The sequence below is a fragment of the Denticeps clupeoides genome, chromosome 1, assembly GCF_900700375.1.
Source record: "Denticeps clupeoides chromosome 1, fDenClu1.1, whole genome shotgun sequence".
Classification (NCBI taxonomy): Eukaryota; Metazoa; Chordata; class Actinopteri; order Clupeiformes; family Denticipitidae; genus Denticeps; species Denticeps clupeoides.
Genome location: NC_041707.1, coordinates 29584670 through 29604755, shown reverse-complemented (window position 1 = coordinate 29604755; position 20086 = coordinate 29584670). Strand labels below are relative to the sequence as shown.

Here is a 20086-nt window from a genome sequence, read left to right as displayed (position 1 = left end):
CACCACCATTTTGTTTTGACTGACCAGAAATATGCTCATTCAGCGCATTCAACTGAGAGCAGTGTTTCTCAAACTATGATCTTTGATAGGGTTACTTCCAGTCAGTGGAGGCCTTGCTTCTGCGCCTTCTTCAGTCAGATTATCAGCCTGCATTTGAAGATTAATTGATATCTGTGATACCTTCCAGAACTGTCTGTCACATAATTTTTTTTCAAGTATTGTCTCAGTTATTGGAAACTTAAAAAGTTCAAATAGAACTATCAAGTAGAGATAAAAAGAGAAACTGACATTGCAGGTGATAATTGGCCTAGCAATACATTTTTTCTGAAAGTTGGCTATCTGATTTCTACAGGAATTTTATCAGTGTTAATGTTGGGAAATGGCTTGAATGCAGTATTAAAAATGGCAGGTACAGGCAGGTGTGGACAAAGAATGTGTAGAAACTCTTGATTAAACCACACTCAAACTAATAAAGAATTGAATTATTCTCACAGAAATAGCTAATACGCTGGAAAAGAACCCAAAAGGAATCCTGGTGTGTCAATAACAAGAAAGGCTTAGACATTTTAAGAACGGACAGAATGTCATTCAGTTACAACCCACTTAGTGTTCTCCCAAGATGGTTTCCTGGCCTTCCACAGGGTTTGTGACCATTGAGACACACACGAAAGAGACCTTTTTGAGTAACATCCTTATGACATGCCCTAAACACCTCAGCTGGCTCCTCTTAATTGAGATGAGCAGGGGCTCCTGGAATACTGAGCCCCTCATCTTGTCAAAGGTTTCTAGTCTGGAAACCTCATTTCAGCCACTTGAATCCACAATCTTTTTCTTTCGGTCATTACACAAATGATCATAAGGAATGATCATAGACTGTCACGTTTGCAGCCGTTCCACCTCCGTGTTCTAGCCAAACCGGAAGGAACCCACCAACAACCATCATAAGATGGTTCATTGATGTATACACTACGAACTCATTCGTCGATCTAGCATCATGTCTGTTGTAAGCAATTTTCCTGAATGCTCAAGCCGCACGCTTACTACCTTTGTCTTTGACCACGGCTTTCGGATTGCCCATTTGCCATTGTTTGACCCAATGTTGCGACCTTTCATTACCAATTTTGCTGAGGTTGGTGCTACTCTCCATCTGCCTCTACCCCTGCCTGCCCGGTCAGGCTAAGTCACAGCCCTCATTGCACTCCCGGCTGCCATTGCGCCCCCTCTCCTCAACCCACTGCAGCACAGTGCAGCACTCCTATAAACTCACCTCATAGGAAAATATTATGCAAAATGATTTCAGACACGCCTAATGTGGACCATTCCATTTAAAGGTCCCCTATTATGTTTTTTTTTTTGCTTTAATGTAGTATTAGTTGTCCCCTAATACTATATCTGAAGGCTCTTTCTGAAATTCAGCCGTGGTGCAGAATTACAGCCACTTTTAACCAGTCACACAATGAGATTTGCCCAGAACCTGTCATTTTGGTGTGTGTTGCTTTAAATGATAATGAGGGGCAATCACAGAAATGATGTCATCAACACCATTCACCAACCACAATGTTTAGCGCAACCAGGAAGTTGTGTTAGCGTTTTTTTCGAGACAAAAATTTAATTAACTCGCTGTTTCTACAGCGAGTTGCATGACAGAAAATTCTCTTGGCAGTCAAAGCTTGAGAAAGGGGAGATAACCTTCCCCCTTATGATGACATATGGGGAGACATTCCAGATCCAACCATCTGAGCTGTTGCTCTCTGAACGGTGAAGCAGAATGGGCCAAAGCACTGCAGGACCATACACAGGCTAAGGGAACTCATATTAATGTTAAATGATCTCACAGGGCATGTTTGTAAATGTATTGGCTTATTACTTTTACGAGTATACGCCTTTGTCATGGGGTGGGCCCGGGGACACATTTGCAGATATGTTCAGAGGAAAGGGAGACGCAGGAGGTTTTAAAGAAGCTGGGCGTGGGCGCTTGGAATGGCAAGAGCAGGCAGATAGGGAGGAGGTTCTGTAGCTTGGGCACTCTCCCCCTGTGGTTGTGGAGTTGGGCCATGGCCATTACATTCTTCTAGAATAATTCCTGGGAATTATCAAAACCAAATTCTTTTGGAAAGGGATAAGGATAATTCTGTCATATTTGTCATTTCACTGCATATCATATTGTGTATTACTGTGTATGTGACAAATAAAATTTGAAGAAGGCAGTTCAAAAACAAGAGATGTAATGAACAGGAACAGCCTTACTTTGTGAAGCAAAAGTGTTTGGTGTTCCTTGTCTCTTGGGAAATGTATCACTGGCAAAATTCTAAAAATAGGGGGTGTACTCAAATGGAATTGCTTTATATATATATGTGTGTGTGTGTGTGTGTGTGTGTGTGTGATATATATATCACACACACACACACACACACACACACACACACACACACACACACACACACACACACACACACACACACACACACACATATATATATATATATATATATATATATATATAGTTGGATGAGAATGAAAATTGTGTGTGTTAATTGCAATGAGACTTTGGGGAGAGTCATTTTGTCATTTTGCACTTTGCTGGTCACAATAGTCTGCAGTGATTATGGGGAATTTGTCCATTGTAATGTGGGCACAGCCTGAGGATCAGGTTCGCTTAAACAAACACAACATACTCCAACCTGTAGTAAAGCTAGCAGGACATCCCTTACTGAGGTCTCGTAAAGACAAGCTCTGCGGGGTTCTTTGAGAGACCACCACGACAGAGCGCATCTACGCACACACACAGGCACATCCTGGACATCTACCATTTTATGACATTCAGTTTTAACCTTCCTATGAACCCTCAACATGATATTTCTCAAGATGATCCCTTCACCTTCCTACCAATAATACGAACACACACCAATCAATATTGTTCTGTCATATTTCCTGTCGTGACATGTTCATTCACTGGCATTGAGTACCAATGTATCAAAGGCATTAAACGCTTAAATTTACATTCACATTTACAGCATTTATCAGACGCCCTTATCCAGAGCGCTTTACAGTCAGTAGTTACAGGGACAGTCCCCCCCTGGAGCAACATTGGGTTAAGTGTCTTGCTCAGGGACACAATGGTAGTAAGTGGGATTCGAACCCGGGTCTTCTGGTTCATAGGCGAGTGTGTTACCCACTAGGCTACTACCACCCTAAATGTATATGAGACAAACATTTTTTGTTTGTTTTAATACTTTTAAATATGTAGATTATAGACAAAATCAGTCAAGACAATTAACAGTACAAAATCACAATGAATAAATACAGTATGCAATATTATACAAATGCTTTACTGTATTATGCTTTAATGCTTAGTGTATTAAAACATAAAATGTAGACTATATATTGTGATCATATTTACAGGTTCCCCATGTTTTCTACTAAATACAGACATATGCATTGGAAAGATTGAATTAGTTAAACATGTATGAGTCTTCATAGGTTAATTTTTTTTTATTCTTGTATTGTTCTTTTAATTATTTTATGTTAGAAATATTTTATACCTATGACAGTTTCCAAGGGCGACAAAAATGGTATCGGTTAACAACAACACATCATGTGCAAAAACTCTTTCCAGTGGCGATACTTATAAACCTTGCTTTATAAACAGGATTCCTCCTGCATTTCTCGTCAGTTTTGAAGCCGGCCAGAGCTGAGCACTGTCTGCATCTCGGGTCTGACTCCATGGCTTCGATATACACAAAACAAATGAGACTGAAGCTTCACTGAACAAGAGATTGTGCAGGCTTCCAGAGAGAAACAAGTCCCTGTGTGGACAGGTAGACAGGTTGGGTGACAGAGGCCCAGAGCCAAGCTACTGAGCAGGACGTTATTAGCATACCGACAGTGACACTGCATGTGAGAACACTGTCAAAATGCTGTGAGAACATTAGGAAACTTTATGAACAATTCAGCACTGCTGGTCAGTATAAAATTAGATATTAATATTGGTGTACTATCCTTCACAAAGGTTGCAAAACTTGTACTCTGTTTCAACTAATAAACTGGTGGATTGTACTGTTTTATTATTAAAATTAATAACTATTAAAAGAACTACTATTAATTAGAGATTAAATTATCAGTTAACAAATGTAACAATAAGACATTTTGCAATGAATGAATTGAGATTTTTAATTATTTATATGCTTTAATGCATGTAATAATGCAACTATGTGTGCATTATAAGAAAAGTGTGGCATCTGACAGTAAATGACATGAAATAAAATGTAAAGCCAATGGGGGTAACTTTTTCTAACTATTTTCACCTAAGGGCTCATTTAGATATATGGTATTGTGTGCGTGGAAATTTTTTCAAGTTTTTATACAAGATTTTTGCTCTTCGCCCTTTATGTTTCATCCCGTTCTTGTCAGGTTCTGGTCCAGAAGGGGCTACTGCGGAGTTCAGAGTGGAGTTTCGTGTAGGTCCTGTGCTATTGTGCTATTATTGTTTTCAACTGTATCTGATTGTATAAAGCTGCCCTGTTTGTGTCTGTTCGCATTTGGGTCATTGTTTCTTGATGTTCCTCCTGTCATATTCAACCCGTTTTGTGAAGTCGTGCATATGCGTCCTTGCCATGTCCAGCCATCATTCCAGATCTCTGATCACTGCATGCCAAATGCTGTGTTACATCCTATTTAGGGCATATTTAGAGCAGCCCCCCTACCTTGAGATTGCCCCCATAAATCTTAATTTTGTTCAGGGGTCAGCGTGTTCAGCTGTGAATGTGCGTTTCTTATCCCAAGCAATTGAGCATGCGTGAGGCTTGGTGGCGTCTGCCGTCTCTCGGGTACAGTGAGACTGAGTTACCTGTAATCACACAGCGGTGCTTTGGCTGGGTCTGCACTGCACTGACCCATAAGTCACATATGAATGCTTTACAACTGCAGCCTGCCAACAGCCTCCCTTCACAGCAGGAACCTCAAGTGAACTCGAACGACACCCATGCCCGTGCTAAAAACGGGCTCTGATCTGACAACCTTTTTACATGAGCAAAACTCATTCATCCATAGTTCTGCAAACCATTACCTTTACATTACCAACAAGCCTCAACACTTCCCATCCAACCACTCTGCACTGATCTCCTTGTCTCCGTTACTGCAGAACCACTTATTTCTCCTCATTTTTTGATGTCCTTGAACAGTACCCGTTTGACCAAAGCAGAATAATTCTATTCTAGTTATTTTCATATCTTTAAGTAAATGTGGTTTACCTTATTTTTTTACAGTCTCTAATTATATTGCCTGCTTTTGAAAAATGAAACATCACTTTATAGATGTATGATGGCCCCAGTGCTTTTCTCAGTGTTTTGAAAAATCATGTACATGAATCAGTCCCATCTCCAAAGGTTTCTTCCTCCTATTGGCTTAGCAACAGATAGCTGTATCTGTTTCATATCACAAGCTGGAACTGGACTTGAACATGGGGGAATATTCCAGAAGCACTTTATTATCATGCCTGCATAAATGACCCACTAATCCCTTAGAATGAAATTCATTGATTAGCACAATTTAAATTGATTCTCGTGAACACTTAAAGTGACATTAATTAAAGTATATGACAGCTTGATAGTCCAGACTCAAGCTCTTACAGTCTTAATAAGTTTGAGAACCATCAGCGTAAATTTAAACATTTATTGCTGTTTATTAATATTTAACAAAGCCTTGACAATGTTTACCACTTTGCCGATGACATGTAATCATGGCTTATAGCAGACAGGCACTGGGTTTCTGCAAGGATGTCTGGAAGGTTTCTTAACCTTAAAATGCAACAGACTGAAGGCTGCAGTTCACACAGTTCACTTGATTGAGCAGTGGGGTTCCTGCTACTGTGTGAGTTTTTTTGCTATTCAGCTAAAATGGACCCTATTTCTGTGATGAATGTGACCTTGCTTTGTGCTGTTCTACAAATGGTCAGTTTCTTGCCAAAAATTATTTTGTACACGTTTCACACTCCAATGTGTGGTGTATTTCAATTGAGGTGCGGCTGGGTACATTGTCAGAGTGTTGCTGTTTTATTAAACATTAAGCATTATTTACATCTTGGACATGAGGCAGCAGGTACATTTAGCATGCTTTGTTGTTCCAACATTGTAACTATTACTTAACTTTTACTTTTATTTTATCCCCATAATTTACATGAATTTAAAGTTAACTGTAATAATTGGCTCATGCTCCCATACATTTAGTGCTCATGCATTTTCACTTAGCATCACAACCACATTGACTGAAAATTACCAGATAAACAGACTATTGTAGCGATTATTATAGCAGACCATTTTTTAAAGCTGCGATAATGTGCCATTCTGATTTGTTTATTACAAGTTATGCCCCAAAATGTATGAATAATTGATTATTAAATATGAACAAATCCACCTTGTTGTTGGTGTGAAGATTTTTTTTCCCACCATCATTTACATTTATGGCATTTACCAGACATCCTTTCTCTCACATCAGTGAAGAGGAATTGGACACGCTCATATATGTTAGTTATGCTTTTCACTTTGTGCAATGCATCAGATCGTCAAAATAAATCCATTAGCTTTGATGTTCAGTTATTCATAGTTAAAGTGGAGTATCGGTGTGGTGTATGGGACCATTGTTGACATTCTTTACAAGTTTCATTTTTTTAAAGATACAATTGTCACTTAGCCCTCTGATCTGTCTCCAGAACATAATGGAGTCCTTTTTTAAAAAATATATTTCTGGGGTCTGCCAGAAAGTCCTGAATCATTCAAGAATGTTGCTATCATTTGTTGGAACACTTTTTATTTAAGGGACATTGTTGCGCTTAGCAATTAGCGTCAAATTTCAAGGTTTTTGTTACCTGACTTGTAGGTAAAGCCATGGTTTGTAAAAGTGTTTCAGGGTTTTAAAGACGTAATTTATTGTCCCTCTCAGCATGAATGTCCCATAACTTTCTAGTTAGCCACTACTGGTTTCATGTTTACAGAGGCAGAGTGGGCAGGGGGTAGACGAGAAACTTCACACATCCTCTCTTTGTGGTCTTGGTCCCAGGAGTGTTGGTGCCACTTTTGTATGCGTGCACACACACACACACACACACACACACACACACTGAGGGAGAGGGAAAGGAGGACCTCAGGCGCCAGTACACCCCTGCTGGGAACCATGCTATTGGTCATGGCCCTCCCCTCTCCTCTTTTTACTCACACACAAACACACTTACACACATGCACACACAAAATAATACTCACAGAAATACAAAAGCAAATGCATGTAATCACAACGGCAATATAAATGCCAAACAAATACAAACAAAACAAAAAGAGGACGAAGAAGAAGGGATGTGTGTGTCAAGCTCACCCGGTCCCCAAAGACCCCCAAACCTGGCTTTAAACAATTTTTGGAGACTTCCCCCTCTTAAATCTTCAAGTAGGAAAGGTCCCCCATCATTGTAAAAAGGATGAATCTGGAAAAAAAGCTATAAATCTGAGATCACAGGCTCTCTCTGGCCCTAGATAAATTCTTGCACCTCAGCCTGGCCCTCCGCACACATCTGACTTGCATTTAAACACTTTTACATGGCAAGGCCCCACCGTTCTTGAGCCCGTCTCCTCTCAACACACATACATGCACAGACCACAGCAAACAACAACACTACCCCCCCCACACGCACGCATGCACAAACTGACACACACTGGATGTGTTACACTAATGTGCTGGAGTTGAATTGAATACTGCAGAATGGACTTGCAGAATATGTTCTGTTTATGTTCTTTTAACCTGTTGCTCCTTTGATTACCCTGCAGCCCAATCTCAACACACCGCTGAGGACGAACGACTGACAGCGGCACAGAAGAGGTGAGGCTCTCTCCAAAAACCGCTACACCATTAAACCCAGTCTCCTTTGATCTCTGCACCACTCTATCTCTTGCGGTGGCAATGGCTACCATGATTGCATGCCTCAGAAATGCACTGCTCTGCATCTGCTGAGCACCGTGTGCATTCTCAGGGGCGAATGTCGCGCAGCCATCATCAGTTATTTAGTGTCTGTTGCGGAGATAAGAGCGCATGGCATCAGATAAAGCTAATATGCGCAATTTGTAAATCTGTCTGTTGCAATTAGCAGCTTGCAGATAAGGAGCCACTGCAGATAAGGGAGGACACTCTGGGCACTCAGGCTCTGTCTAGCCTGCAGACTAACAGGCAGGGCTCACAGGCTTAAACCACAGGACCCAGATATGAAGCTGGACAGGATTCAAGGACTTGTCAGTGGAGATGCTCTGAACACAGTTCCTTCACGCTGGCATTCCATCCAGGCTGTTATCAGGCTGTGTTTGGTACCATGGAAATTTATGGAAGGAAAAAAAAGGAACGGAAAAGCAACTGATTTATATGAAAATATTCAACTGGCGTCCGTTTCATTGCTGCTAGAGCAAGACCTGCTCTGGAATATTTCATATTGGGGGGGGAAAAGTGTAATACACTAGAAAGCACAAACAAATCAAACTGATTATTTCACTTTGTTTGGACAGTGACTGGAGTTATTCACATTTAAGTTGCCATGCTTTTTAAGATTCTATTCCAGAGCTTAAGTCAAGCTAAGCAATAGTGAATGGGGCACTGCTTTGAGGAACTGGTTGAATGTTGCCTCTGATCACTCCCTTCTAACAAAGGTGCCAAATTTGCTAATATTGATCAAAAGGGTCTGTCAGCTCTGTGAACCTCAATGACTTTAATTTGGCCTTAATTTTGCCAGAGTATTGCCATCTAGCCTGGAGGCTTGGTTTTTCATTCCCATGCACCCACCTCATTAAAATGACACATTGGTGATGAATTCAAGCCTGGACCGGCCAGCACGGTTATATTGGTTCTGGGTGGCCGTCCACATCTGTCCTGAGTGGAGGGATTGGCCACTTCAGGGGGCTCTACAGTGTGGCCCACTCTGCATGAAAAAAGCAAATGGGGTCTTGTATGGCTTTGGGAAAGGGCGTTTGATCTCTGCTAAATAGAATAGTATGCTGCTACCTGCTTGCACTGGCCCAGTTCATTAACACTGCAGTCAAGTCAAATTCTGTGCCAAAAGATCCATGGTAAGATGTCGTTTGAGGGCATACAGTCCCTGACAAAAGTCTTTTGTAGAAACACCTGCTATTAACATGACTTTTAATTAATCAATTGGTGTTATAAATAGCTCATATGAAAAGCTAAAACCCTACCAAATGATGTTTAATTTATGCATTTAATGCATTGAAATTAATTAGTTTCACTGAAAAAGATTTATCATTTAATCAAGACAGAAAGGTCAAATTTGGCAAAAGAAAAGTTTTGTCACCTATACAGAAATTGAACAAATTTACAGCAAATTACGTAGTGTTGCTGTGAGATCCAAATTTAATATCTTGTATGACTTCCATGAGCTTGAAAGACTGCATCCATGCAGTTTTCATACAATTTGTTGATGAAGTCATCAGGAATAGCAAAGAAATCAGTCTTGCATGCCTCCCAGAGTTCATCAATATTCTTTGTTTTCGTCTTCCATGCTTCCTCTTTCATCCTACCCCACACATGCTCAATGATGTTCATGTCTGGTCACTGGGTTGGCCAATCCTAGAGCATCTTGATCTTCTTCGCCTTGAGGAACTTTGATGTGGAGATGGAAGTATGTAATGAAGCACCATCCTGCTGCAGAATTTGGCCTCTTTTATGGTTGGGAATATAAAAGGTAGCTAAGATTTCTTGGTATTTCAGACTATTGATGTTGCCTTCCACCCTGCAGATCTCTCGCACCCCTATACTGAATGAAACCCCAGACCAGGATTTTTCTGCCACCAAACTTCACTGTTTTCTGGGTGAATCTCGGATCCATGCAGGCTCCAGTAGGTCTCCTGCAATATTTGCGGTGACTGTGGTGTAATTCAACAGAAGATTCATCAGAAAAATCCACCTTCTGTCACTTTTCCAGCGTCCATCCTTTTACCAGGCTGTGGGCCTTGGCAAATGCCACACAGTTTTTCAGTTGTCTTTTGTTTAGTGCTTCTTGCCACTGATTCGACCATGGAGGTCATTTCAAGTCAGAATTGGACAAACACAGGGACTTCAGGTGACCAAGTCTCATGGGCTTATCAAAAACGTCTCCAGTCTCTTCAAATCTTTTTTTTATCCTCTGTACTTGACGCTGAGACACATTGAAATGCCTGCCACATCAGATCTGAGCAGTGGATCTGATCTTCAGCCTCTTGATAATAAACACCTGAGACCTATTTGATCCATTATTAGTCACTGGTGAAGCTCATATGACAAGGCGACAACACTTATGTCTTTGCTTTGCAAAAATTGACTCAAAGGGCTTTACCAAGCTTTGAATATTAGAATAGTTTTTGACAGTTTTGTTTCGCACTGAAACATTATTACAAAATGAGCCATTTCTTGTAAAAATTATTGTTTGAAAATTTATTTTAGCGGAACTTGAGGTCAATTTGTACACGAGCGGCAGGACTTTTGTCAGGGACTGTATTTGTTAAAATTGTTGAACTGCAGAGCTGTAGCATTGAGACACACTGTATGTGATTTTGGGCTGTATAAGAAATAAATGTTGTTGTTGTTGCTGTAGTCCTATGAGATGATTTTTTCGAGTAAATATTTACCATGTGTATTGTAAAATGTATTATAATTTGGGATGTTCAAAATATTATTTGCTGTATTCTGTTAGATTATTCAGAGAACATTTAGAATACATATAAAATACCTCCTTTGTGTAGCATTATTTGTTCAGTTTTTAAGTGTTTTGTGGTGGTGGATTTTCCAATTACTTTTTGCATTCGGTACAGCCCTATTCAACAATTGGTACAGTACCATAGACCAAATCAATCTTAAATGAATTTAAATATTATTCCTTATCCACTATCCATACCCAGAGTGGTATTTTCCAAACCTTTAAATACAGTTAAAGTGATTTTGTGGTTAATAGAGGAAACCTGCTTAGAATAATGATCAAAAGACAGTTTTGATAATTAGACTCCAGACAGGTTTGGGTCCAGAGGCTTTGCTCTTTCTCATACAATAAAAAACAAAGGAAATTACTGAATTCATTGGTCCTCGCTATTTATTTCCACCCTCTTTTTGTAAAATCTATTTGAGCACCACACAAATCACTGTGTGCTTTGCAGCCATTCCACTGGAATACCATTGCAATCCCCCATAAACTTTATTGAGCTGTGGAACCGGACAGGCAGAAGAACTTACTGTAACACATGGCGTGTCCTTTTTAAAAAATATAGCTTGGCTGTGAAGCAGTCAAATAGTATTCTAAAACAGGTTCTGTTGCCATGAAGCAGGAAATCTGCTTTTACTTGTTTCCACATTAGCCCATCCGACCATAAATGCTGCAGTATTTACACACATATTTCTGCCTCTGCTGGTTTGTTTCATACTTGGCCTGCTTTATCAGCCTTTAAATAGCCAGTACCTGAAGTCACCCGAGTCGGCTTGTTTTTGGTTTCACTGCAGGTACCTGATAGATCACTATTAAATGTCTCATTTAGTTCTTCATCCACTCGTGATAATCATATGGGTATGGAACATAGTTAACCATTAGTCACCCGCTGGGTTCAGAGGCCAGAATGTGTACGTGGTTCAGGCCTTTGAGGGCTTCTTTGATCTCTGACCATAGCTCAAAAGTGAAAACACTATAAATTCACTGGAGGCTAGGCTTTGATATGAAAAAGTGCTTGCGTGTGAATTTCCATTTCATCAGTGATTTATTTATTTACTTGTTTATGAGCTAAGATTAAATGTGTATTGGCAGTTGCTATGGCAGTAGCAGTATGCTGCTTGTGATGGAGGTTTCAGAAGACCCAAGCTGGACACTGAATCACCCTTTGGTGATTTGTGTCCATGCTGACACCTGACCCTTGTGACCATGAAAACGACCAATAGAAGAGGTGCACTATGAATCATGGTGAGTCGTGCCGCTACGCTCTACAGACAGTTTCAGAGAGGGCGGGGGGCAAGGGAGATGTCAATACCGGAAAATCAAATGCTTGTGTCTGCGCTGTCCTCTCTCCAAGTTCAGATACTTTGCAGCGATAGATGATGTACTGCATTGGATTCACTGCAAATCCCACGCTCATGACAAATAACTGGGAATGATAAGCGTCTCGCCACTGGCATTTTACTGCCTGCCATGCCTGTTGAGCCCACCTAACCCCCACTCCAGACCCTGACCCAGTGTCACATTAGAGGTCAGGGACTGTCTGTGAGACAGAGAAAATAGTGAACTTACACCAAATGACTGTCATGTCTGTCATGGCAGCAGATACCAGAAATGAAGCCAGAACCCCTCTGGCATTATGAGCCCTGGTGGGGATTAAAGAATCTGACTGGAGTTGAGCCACCTTGGAGATTACATTATTTTATTGTTCTTGTGTTTTACCTGCATGCAGTGGTGCTTGCTTTCATCTTCAGCTCAGACAGTCACCAGCGTTTTTATGTATTTATTTATTTGTTTGTTTGTTTGTTTGTTTGTTTATCATTCCAATTTCCAGGAATATCTGCAGACAATTTCTATCATTAACATTCTACAGAATAATTTTTTTTTTTTTTAAGTAAAGTGAAGTGATTGTCACTTGTGATACACAGCAGCACAGCACACGGTGAAATTTGTCCTCTGCATTTAACCCAGTGAAATTTGTCCTCTGCATTTAACCCATCACCCTGAGTGAGAAGTGGGCAGCCAAGACAGGCACCCGGGGAGCAGTGTGTGGGGACGATACTTTGCTCAGTGGCACCTCAGTGGCACGTTTGCGGATCGGGATTCAAACCAGCAACCTTCTGATTTCGGGGCCGCTTCCTTAACCACTAGGCCTCCACTTCCCCACCACTGTCACACCAAATGGTATAGCAAAATATATATACTGTCTTTCTGTGTAAATGGGGAGACAGACCAATACACTTTGTGAAATATGGCTGCCTATACGGAATCAAACCCTTGACCTAAAAATGTTTTTGTCAGATGATTTACACTAGTTGTCTCTTCATTAATTTGGATTGGATTAGATTTTTTTTCCTCATCTTTTGTCACTCTTAATAGATTCCAAGACATGGTGAGCTTTTTTGGAGTGAAGCCAAAAGCTGGAGAGAAGGAGGTGGCACCCAGCTACGTCTTTACACTGTGGTATGAGTTCTGCAATGACTTCAAGAACTCCTGGAAGCGTGAAAGCAAAAACATCTCTAAAGAGCGGTAGGTGCCACCCAGACGTCCAACACAGCTGTTTTCAGCTATTTCCCTGACTGTCTCCAACACTACAACATCTGCCCACTGTGTTTTTACTCAAATCATGTGACCAGGTATGAGTGTGAGATGTTGTGTTCACAGTCTGAATGAGTAAAGTGATGCTCTTACTTAATACAGTCCCATTTTGCCATCTCTAATGCCATCTCTAATAAAATCCCCTTTGTGCATTTCTGAATTCACAGTACAGTCTAGTGTTGGGACTGGATTTACAAGTGCTGTTCAGTGGTCTCCTCATCTCTCTTCATGGAGCCTTTGCTTAACTCATAGTAGCTCATTAGTGAAGTGTAGCGATTGTCATTATGAAGCACAGCAAGCACAGCACACTGTGACCCTTAGTGAGCAGTGGGCAGCCATGAAAGTAAATAAGTAAAAATGAAGAATTCTTAAGATATTGACTTCATTCTGAAATTCCATCTGATATAATAACATTTTTGAAAATGAGGATGCTCATGCTGTTGGAGGGCTTTTTTATGATGGATGATTAGAAACTATGAAAATATGAACAAACAGGTCTAACCCCATTAGTTATGCAGAACAATACAGTTTAGACTTTCTCCCACACCTCTCCATGCTGCTGTGGAAGCTGTCAGACTGACGACAGGGCTTCACATCAGCAGATTGGAACTCACTTTCAACATCAAAAGGGTTTTCTGCTGCTGCTGGCAATCAGATACTTGAATGGATTGAAATGAGAATCTGTTTTTTCTTTTTGTTTTAAGTAATAACAAGCATTTACTGCCCTACAAAGAAAGTTATAGTATAGTTTTATTATACAAAGTCTCATTTTCTCAAATGGCTTTAAGGCTTTTAGAAGCTATTCCTTGCTTCCCTCTGCTTCCTTCTGACCACGAGCAGTCACCAGCTTTACAGACTGGGTTTTTGAGCTGGGCATTTTAGAGCTACGGCGCACTGGCTTCTTTTCATAACTCTCACCATCTTTTACCTTTTAATCACGGCTTGTATTATTCATCACTAACTGACTGTACAGTTCGGTTAATATGTGGTGCAATTGACAAAATAAAATAAATGTTCTTAATTGTATATAGAATAACAGGCTTGTAATGATCATAACATTTTGTTTATGAGTTTTAAATGTATGAAAAGAAAAGAAAGAAGGTATGTGAATTATGTATTTAAAAAAAACCTGAATCATGTATCATCCATAGAAGTTAACTCCATGTTTGCTGGTAATTCTGCCAAGGTGTAGCACATGTGCAGAGACGTGTACACTGTATATGTTTTATTTATGCATTATCATTATCATCGTACATAATCAGCTGTTAGGACGTCTCCAGAACCAATAGAACCTGAGAAATGCTCATTAATCTCGTTAATCTGTATCACATTCCTAGAATGTGTTTTTGTGATTGATTTTGGTGTGGTAGGTAATTTAGATGATGATTGTGATGATGATGTTGTTCTCCCCAAAGTCTAAAGGATGCTCAGCAGACTGTGCAGAAGATTACTGCCGAGAAGAGGGTAGAGACAAAAAAGATCAACGCCAACAGTCTGGTAAGATCCAATTCTAACCCTCCCCCTTTCTCTATGGATTCGTATATCCTTTTTTGGTTGACAACAGCAAATAATTATTTTGTTGGACTCACAGAAAGAAAGACTGCGCCAGAAGGAAGCAAGTGTTTCATCCTGCTGAGCAAACTGGAAGTAGGAGAAATGAAGGAATGAAAAGAGGCAAGACAGCCTCTCTGACGTGTCTGACATCTCTTGGACGTCAGGTCTTACTGCTACTATCACAGTGTTCACTTGGCCCACCCGCAGCAGACCTAGCAGAAGACATCTACCCAGGATCTGCTCATTACGTGCCAGGAGCTCATCTTCCATTGCACATAGATGAAAAGCAGGCCAATGCATGGGAGTGGAAAGCGGTGGCGGTGCCAGGATCATGTGGTCCTCTCTTGTTTCTGGTGGGGGTGGGGGGTAGGACTTGTAAAGTCGCTCCCTCTTGCCTTTTCTTACAGTGAGTGTTTGATTGGTCTCTAGGGTCTCATGACACTGGACTGGTGACATATCTATACTGACAGTCTCCTCGTGTTCTTTGGATGTTTCTTTAGTGCCCACATAGTTCCCTCCGGGATAAAGGAAAAAAAAGTTCCCTCCGTGAAATCTAATCACACGTACTGTAGCAAATGCAGTGCTGAGTGTTTAACCAAGTGACCTGGATGATAATCAGCAATAGACATGAGATCTCCTTGCCTCTTGCTCAGTTGTTACCTCCAAGTCTATATATTATAGAGAACATTTATGAAATGCTCTAAATATCCTGTTCCACAACCAAATGCGAGGATATGAACTTGACAGGGAGCCGCTCAGTGTAATATGGGCATTACTGGGAGCTTTTTTTTTTTTCTCATTGCACCAGACTGACCCCTACTGGAATACAGCCAGAAATTGCCCAAATGCAGCAGTACTGTCACTCACTGTAAAAACTAATATAAACAATCATGTTCAAGATGAAGAGCTCCCTCTTTGACATTGCGTGAATGTACTGGCTCTCTGGTTAACAAATTGACGTAATATTTTTTCCTCCTCCGATATTGTCTTGAGCACTTTCCTGCTTGCAGCAGCTGTTACTTTGCCACATGTCTATTCTTGCCAAACTAGTACTTTGTTGGAACTCTTGTTGGAACTCTTGCACTTTGTTGCGCCCCTGTTTGAATTTCTATGCAATTCTTTAGTTTCCTCAGCATAAATGGCATGCCAATTCACAGAACTGAAGGAAAATGATATTCTGGTTTCTTAAGTGTGGGATAATATATTTTAACAATATATTTTTATTGAATGGTTTAATATTATTACAAAGAACGCTAAATAATTACAGACTAATATGAAACATTCTTTCTATATAAATACAAATTTATTTTATGGCAAATGTCAATTGTTTTGATACATTATTTTGATTTAACGAAGTACAGCAGTTGTTGGGAATATGATTTCCGTTTTTAAAAAAATGGTTTTAGGAGTGGATTTGCTGGCGTCATCGACAGACACCGTCTAATAAGGAAAGCCAAAGACTGCCTCCTATTTCTTAAGTAAAAGGTATGAAGGTGTATGGGATGAGGATGGGAAAGCATCAATTCAGCCGCATCTTCTCTCATCACCACTGATTATAGTGTGCTCTTAATTCACACTATAATATAATGCAGTTCGATTTTATTTGTTCAAGTGTTGCTTTTAAAGCCCAATAAAGGCCATTGTTTTGTTTTTTTGTTTTTTTACTTTGTCGTCAGGAAAATGTCTTTGCTTAAAAATTAATTAGACGAGGATAGGAAGTACTTTTATGAAAAAGTAAAATAATATGCTGAATAAAGCAAAATAAAAAAGGTGATGGTTTAAATGTGGTTATTTCACGAACGCAACGCGAACAACTCCAATCTTCAATTGATGTCAGAAATGAATCAAATAATTACAAGCATGTTATAGTCTTATTGCCTAAATGAAGGCGTTTAGATCTAAATTCAAAATGGACGCGATTATTAGTATTCCCGTTTTATTTTAAACGTCTGCAGAAAAGATCGGAAAATGAACGTTTTGCATTCTCCGGAGTGTCAGGGATGATTTGCTCCTCAAGGTTCCTCTCGGGTTCCCCGGGTTCTTCTGAAGAGCAGAGGCGGGCCCTCTGATGACGATAAGCCGTTTTTGGGCCCGTAAAAAGAGGATAACCTGGCTGTGGAGGGGTTGTTGGGCCTGACATCTCGAAGCCGTCATAAATGATGTCGTTTTACGACGAAATGAATCCAGAGGTCTCAGAAACATCTAAAAGTCGCAGCAAGGGTCTGGCTCCAGCAGCTCGTGGGCGCAGATGATGAAACCGGAGTCTTCTGCCGTTTACTGGTGATCGATGATCGCCGCCAATAAATTCTGCAGATGCCGAGGCGAAATGCAGAGCTTCCATTTTATTGCTATTACTTCATTCAGCTCGGGATAAAGCAGCAACATACGGGGTTAACTGAGAGTAAAAGTCGTGCTATATCTACAACATTCCATACATTCTGTACAACAACAACTAAACAAAAGTATAGGGTTCATTTGGAGTCGCATAAATACCAGTATGTGTAGAATACATTAGAAAACGGCAACCTTTAAGACACATATTCGTACAGGCGTCTCGGTCACATTAAATAAACTCGCCATAATGTCCCTCATAATATTCCACACAGTGGAAACAATCCGTACATCCGGACCATCACTAACAAATAAAGCCATTTATTTGATTGGGGGACGTGGATCAGAATTTAGTCGTGGAAGGCGTGGTGCTGCGTCCCGTCCCGTGGCGGTGGGTGAGCTGTGGGAGCGAGAGGAAGGTGCCCCGGATCGAACTGCGCTCTATTTGGGAACTGGGGGTCGGATTTGGGTCGATCGGGGGCTTTAACGTCCCCTTCCTCGTCCTGCCTGCTTTCGGGTGGGATGCGCGACCTAGTCCAGGTCTATGGAGATGCATCGGCACTGCTTGACGCGCTGCACGCGCTTCTTCTTGGTCGGCGGCTGCTGGTCGGGGCAGTTGAGGGTGAAGGTCATGGTGGTGAAGCGTTTGGGTTTGCAGAAGGAGCAGGACTGGAAAGCCCCCTCCTCGCGGCGCACGTGGCGCGGGATGTAGAAGGAGTTGCACTGTCCGTAGCAGAAGCGGTTGATGATGGTGCGGCTGGCGCAGCCCTCCTCGTGGATGGTCTGCTTGAGCGGCTGCGTCTTGCACCAGTCGCGCTTCAGGTAGCGGCGCTCCGTGACGTGCAGCGCCTCCTGGCTGGACTCCAGCACCTCCTCGGCCGACCCGGCGGAGCCCTTCCCCCGCCCGCGGGGGCCGGAGCCTCCTGGCGGGGACTGGGGCTCCGATTCGTTCGGGTTGCTCTTGTCCGGGTGCGGGATGGCGCCCTGGGAGCCCCTGTTCCTCTTCGAGTCCACGGGATGGAAGAGGAGTCCCAGGATGAAGAACATGCCGCAGATGACGCGCGTGGGTGCCATCATCCTTAAAAAAGAAAGAAAGAAAGAAAGAAAGAAAGAAAGAAAGAAAGAAAGCGAACATTTTACATCATGAGCAGAATAACATCCTTTAGAATCAACATGTCGCAATCGTCTATAACAGAATCTTAGCTTACAATACTACTACAATTCTATTCATTGCCAAAGAAAGATACTATCTTGCACTTTACAAATTACATTATTTAAATAAAAACACCGGATAAACTTTATTTCCATGCCTATAAAGTATTCTGTCATTCCCAAAATAGTCTTATATACACATGTTTTTTCTGTATATTAAGTGTGTCTCCAAAGTGCGCGTGAAATTACGCAAACCGAACAGGGGACAAGGGAGCAGATTTGTCCTTTTGAATAAGAGCAGTGGCGGGCACCTGCTCCGCTACGGCGGCCTCACCTGTCACTGGTCCCGGGAAGAGAGGTGCCGCGCTGTGGGATGAGGCTGTCGAGGGTCCCGTGCGTCTAACGGGTCCATAGAAAGACGCGCGGCATTTTAATCCAGTCTGCAGCCGCGCCGGACTGTCTCCTTTTAAAACGCTCCGCAGCCCCCCTTCACATTATTGGCCGAGCGCGTTGGAAGGAAAATCCAAACCATCCGCCCCCTCAACACTTATCCCACCGCACCGAGGGGGACAGAGGACTATCCCGGAGATCGATTCTTCACTAGTTTAGTAGGAGCAGATTTTTCGGTCTGTAAAAATGATAGAACTTCCCGCCAGTTCTATCATTAAATTGAGACAGGAGAAGTCAGTGGACAGGAAGACGACATGTTAATCAACTACTCCATGTAAGAGCACAACATTCAATGAGTTTTTAGAATCAGGAAAAAAAAATATATATATATGTATGTATGAAGAAAAATAAATAATTTCTGGCCTATAAATTCATATTCAAGAAGTTGAAATGAAAAAAAAAAAATTATATACTAAACAAATCCATATTTATTTCTTGTGTGTGGAATTGTTGGTTTCTTTATTTTTATTTGTGCAATATTGTCCAAGATCCAAGCATTGAACACATTTAGATTATAAATGTGCACATTTACCAAGACAATGCAATAAACTTGAACTCTAAAAAGAAGCAGACTCATCACAAAATCATTAGAAAATATGTGGTTTATTTAATATGCTTTGTATGGGACATCTTACGCAAATCACTTAAAAATCTGTCAGTAAAGGGAATAGTCGACCAAAAATTTCTATTGGTGCAGATAATCCGGAGCCAGGCTTTCCACCCTTCCTGCATCTACTCAAACCCCTCTGCAGCTAAGCAGCTCGCATGTGCTGAGCACATGGTCTGCAGCCAGTGGCCCAGACTGAGCGCTCACAGTACCATGCAGCCCACCACATCACAGCAACATCATCCCTCTCTGCTTCCACCCATACGTTTTCTGGCCTAGAGTACACACACACGTAGCTGTATGAATGTATGCACACACGTACTGAAGGTCAAAGGCACAGTGTAGTAAGGGGTTTACACATTAATGGGTCAACTGACATGTGGTCTGATTTAAATCAGCACAGACAGCCATGCACTGTATTACAGCAGGGCCCATGTTCAGTCCAGTGCTGCTTACTAGATTGAATTACGAATGAGAATGATCTGGAGACAAAATCATCTCTTAAAGTCCAAGTGTGGCATACACAGTTGGAGTACAATATGACCTCTCTCATAAAGCATTTTAACACAGAAATAAAAACTGCATGACCAGACATTTAACAACTTGAATTATCATGGATGCTTTAGCCGAAGTTCAAAAATAGCATCTCTTTGGAAACTATGAGGATTTTTTTTATTATTATA

The 20086-nt window shown here is 41.2% G+C and overlaps 2 protein-coding genes across 4 annotated transcripts in view; one reads left to right on the top strand and one right to left on the bottom strand.

The window, feature by feature from the left end:
* Positions 1-16626, top strand: part of LOC114777002 (formin) — a 60665-nt gene extending 44039 nt beyond the window's left edge. For all 3 annotated transcript variants that reach the window (XM_028966938.1, XM_028966928.1, XM_028966955.1), the window contains 4 exons: positions 7809-7860; positions 13091-13240; positions 14725-14806; positions 14901-16626. In XM_028966938.1, coding sequence (XP_028822771.1) covers positions 7809-7860; positions 13091-13240; positions 14725-14806; positions 14901-14945 — 329 coding nt within the window. In that variant the 3' untranslated portion in view covers positions 14946-16626. The remainder of the gene's footprint in view (positions 1-7808; positions 7861-13090; positions 13241-14724; positions 14807-14900) is intronic.
* Positions 16627-17187: 561 nt separating this feature from the next.
* On the bottom strand, positions 17188-18794 carry grem1b (gremlin 1b). The gene is made up of 2 exons (XM_028966976.1): positions 18681-18794; positions 17188-18272 (listed from the first exon to the last, which is right to left on the bottom strand). The coding sequence occupies exon 2, from the start codon at positions 18269-18271 to the stop codon at positions 17726-17728; it is 546 nt and encodes a 181-aa protein (XP_028822809.1). The 5' UTR covers position 18272; positions 18681-18794; the 3' UTR covers positions 17188-17725.
* Between the last annotated feature and the right edge of the window lie 1292 nt (positions 18795-20086).

Excerpts from the sequence above, each read along its gene's own strand:
- grem1b (XM_028966976.1), bottom strand. The coding sequence starts at position 18,271 with ATGATGGCACCCACGCGCGTCATCTGCGGCATGTTCTTCATCCTGGGA.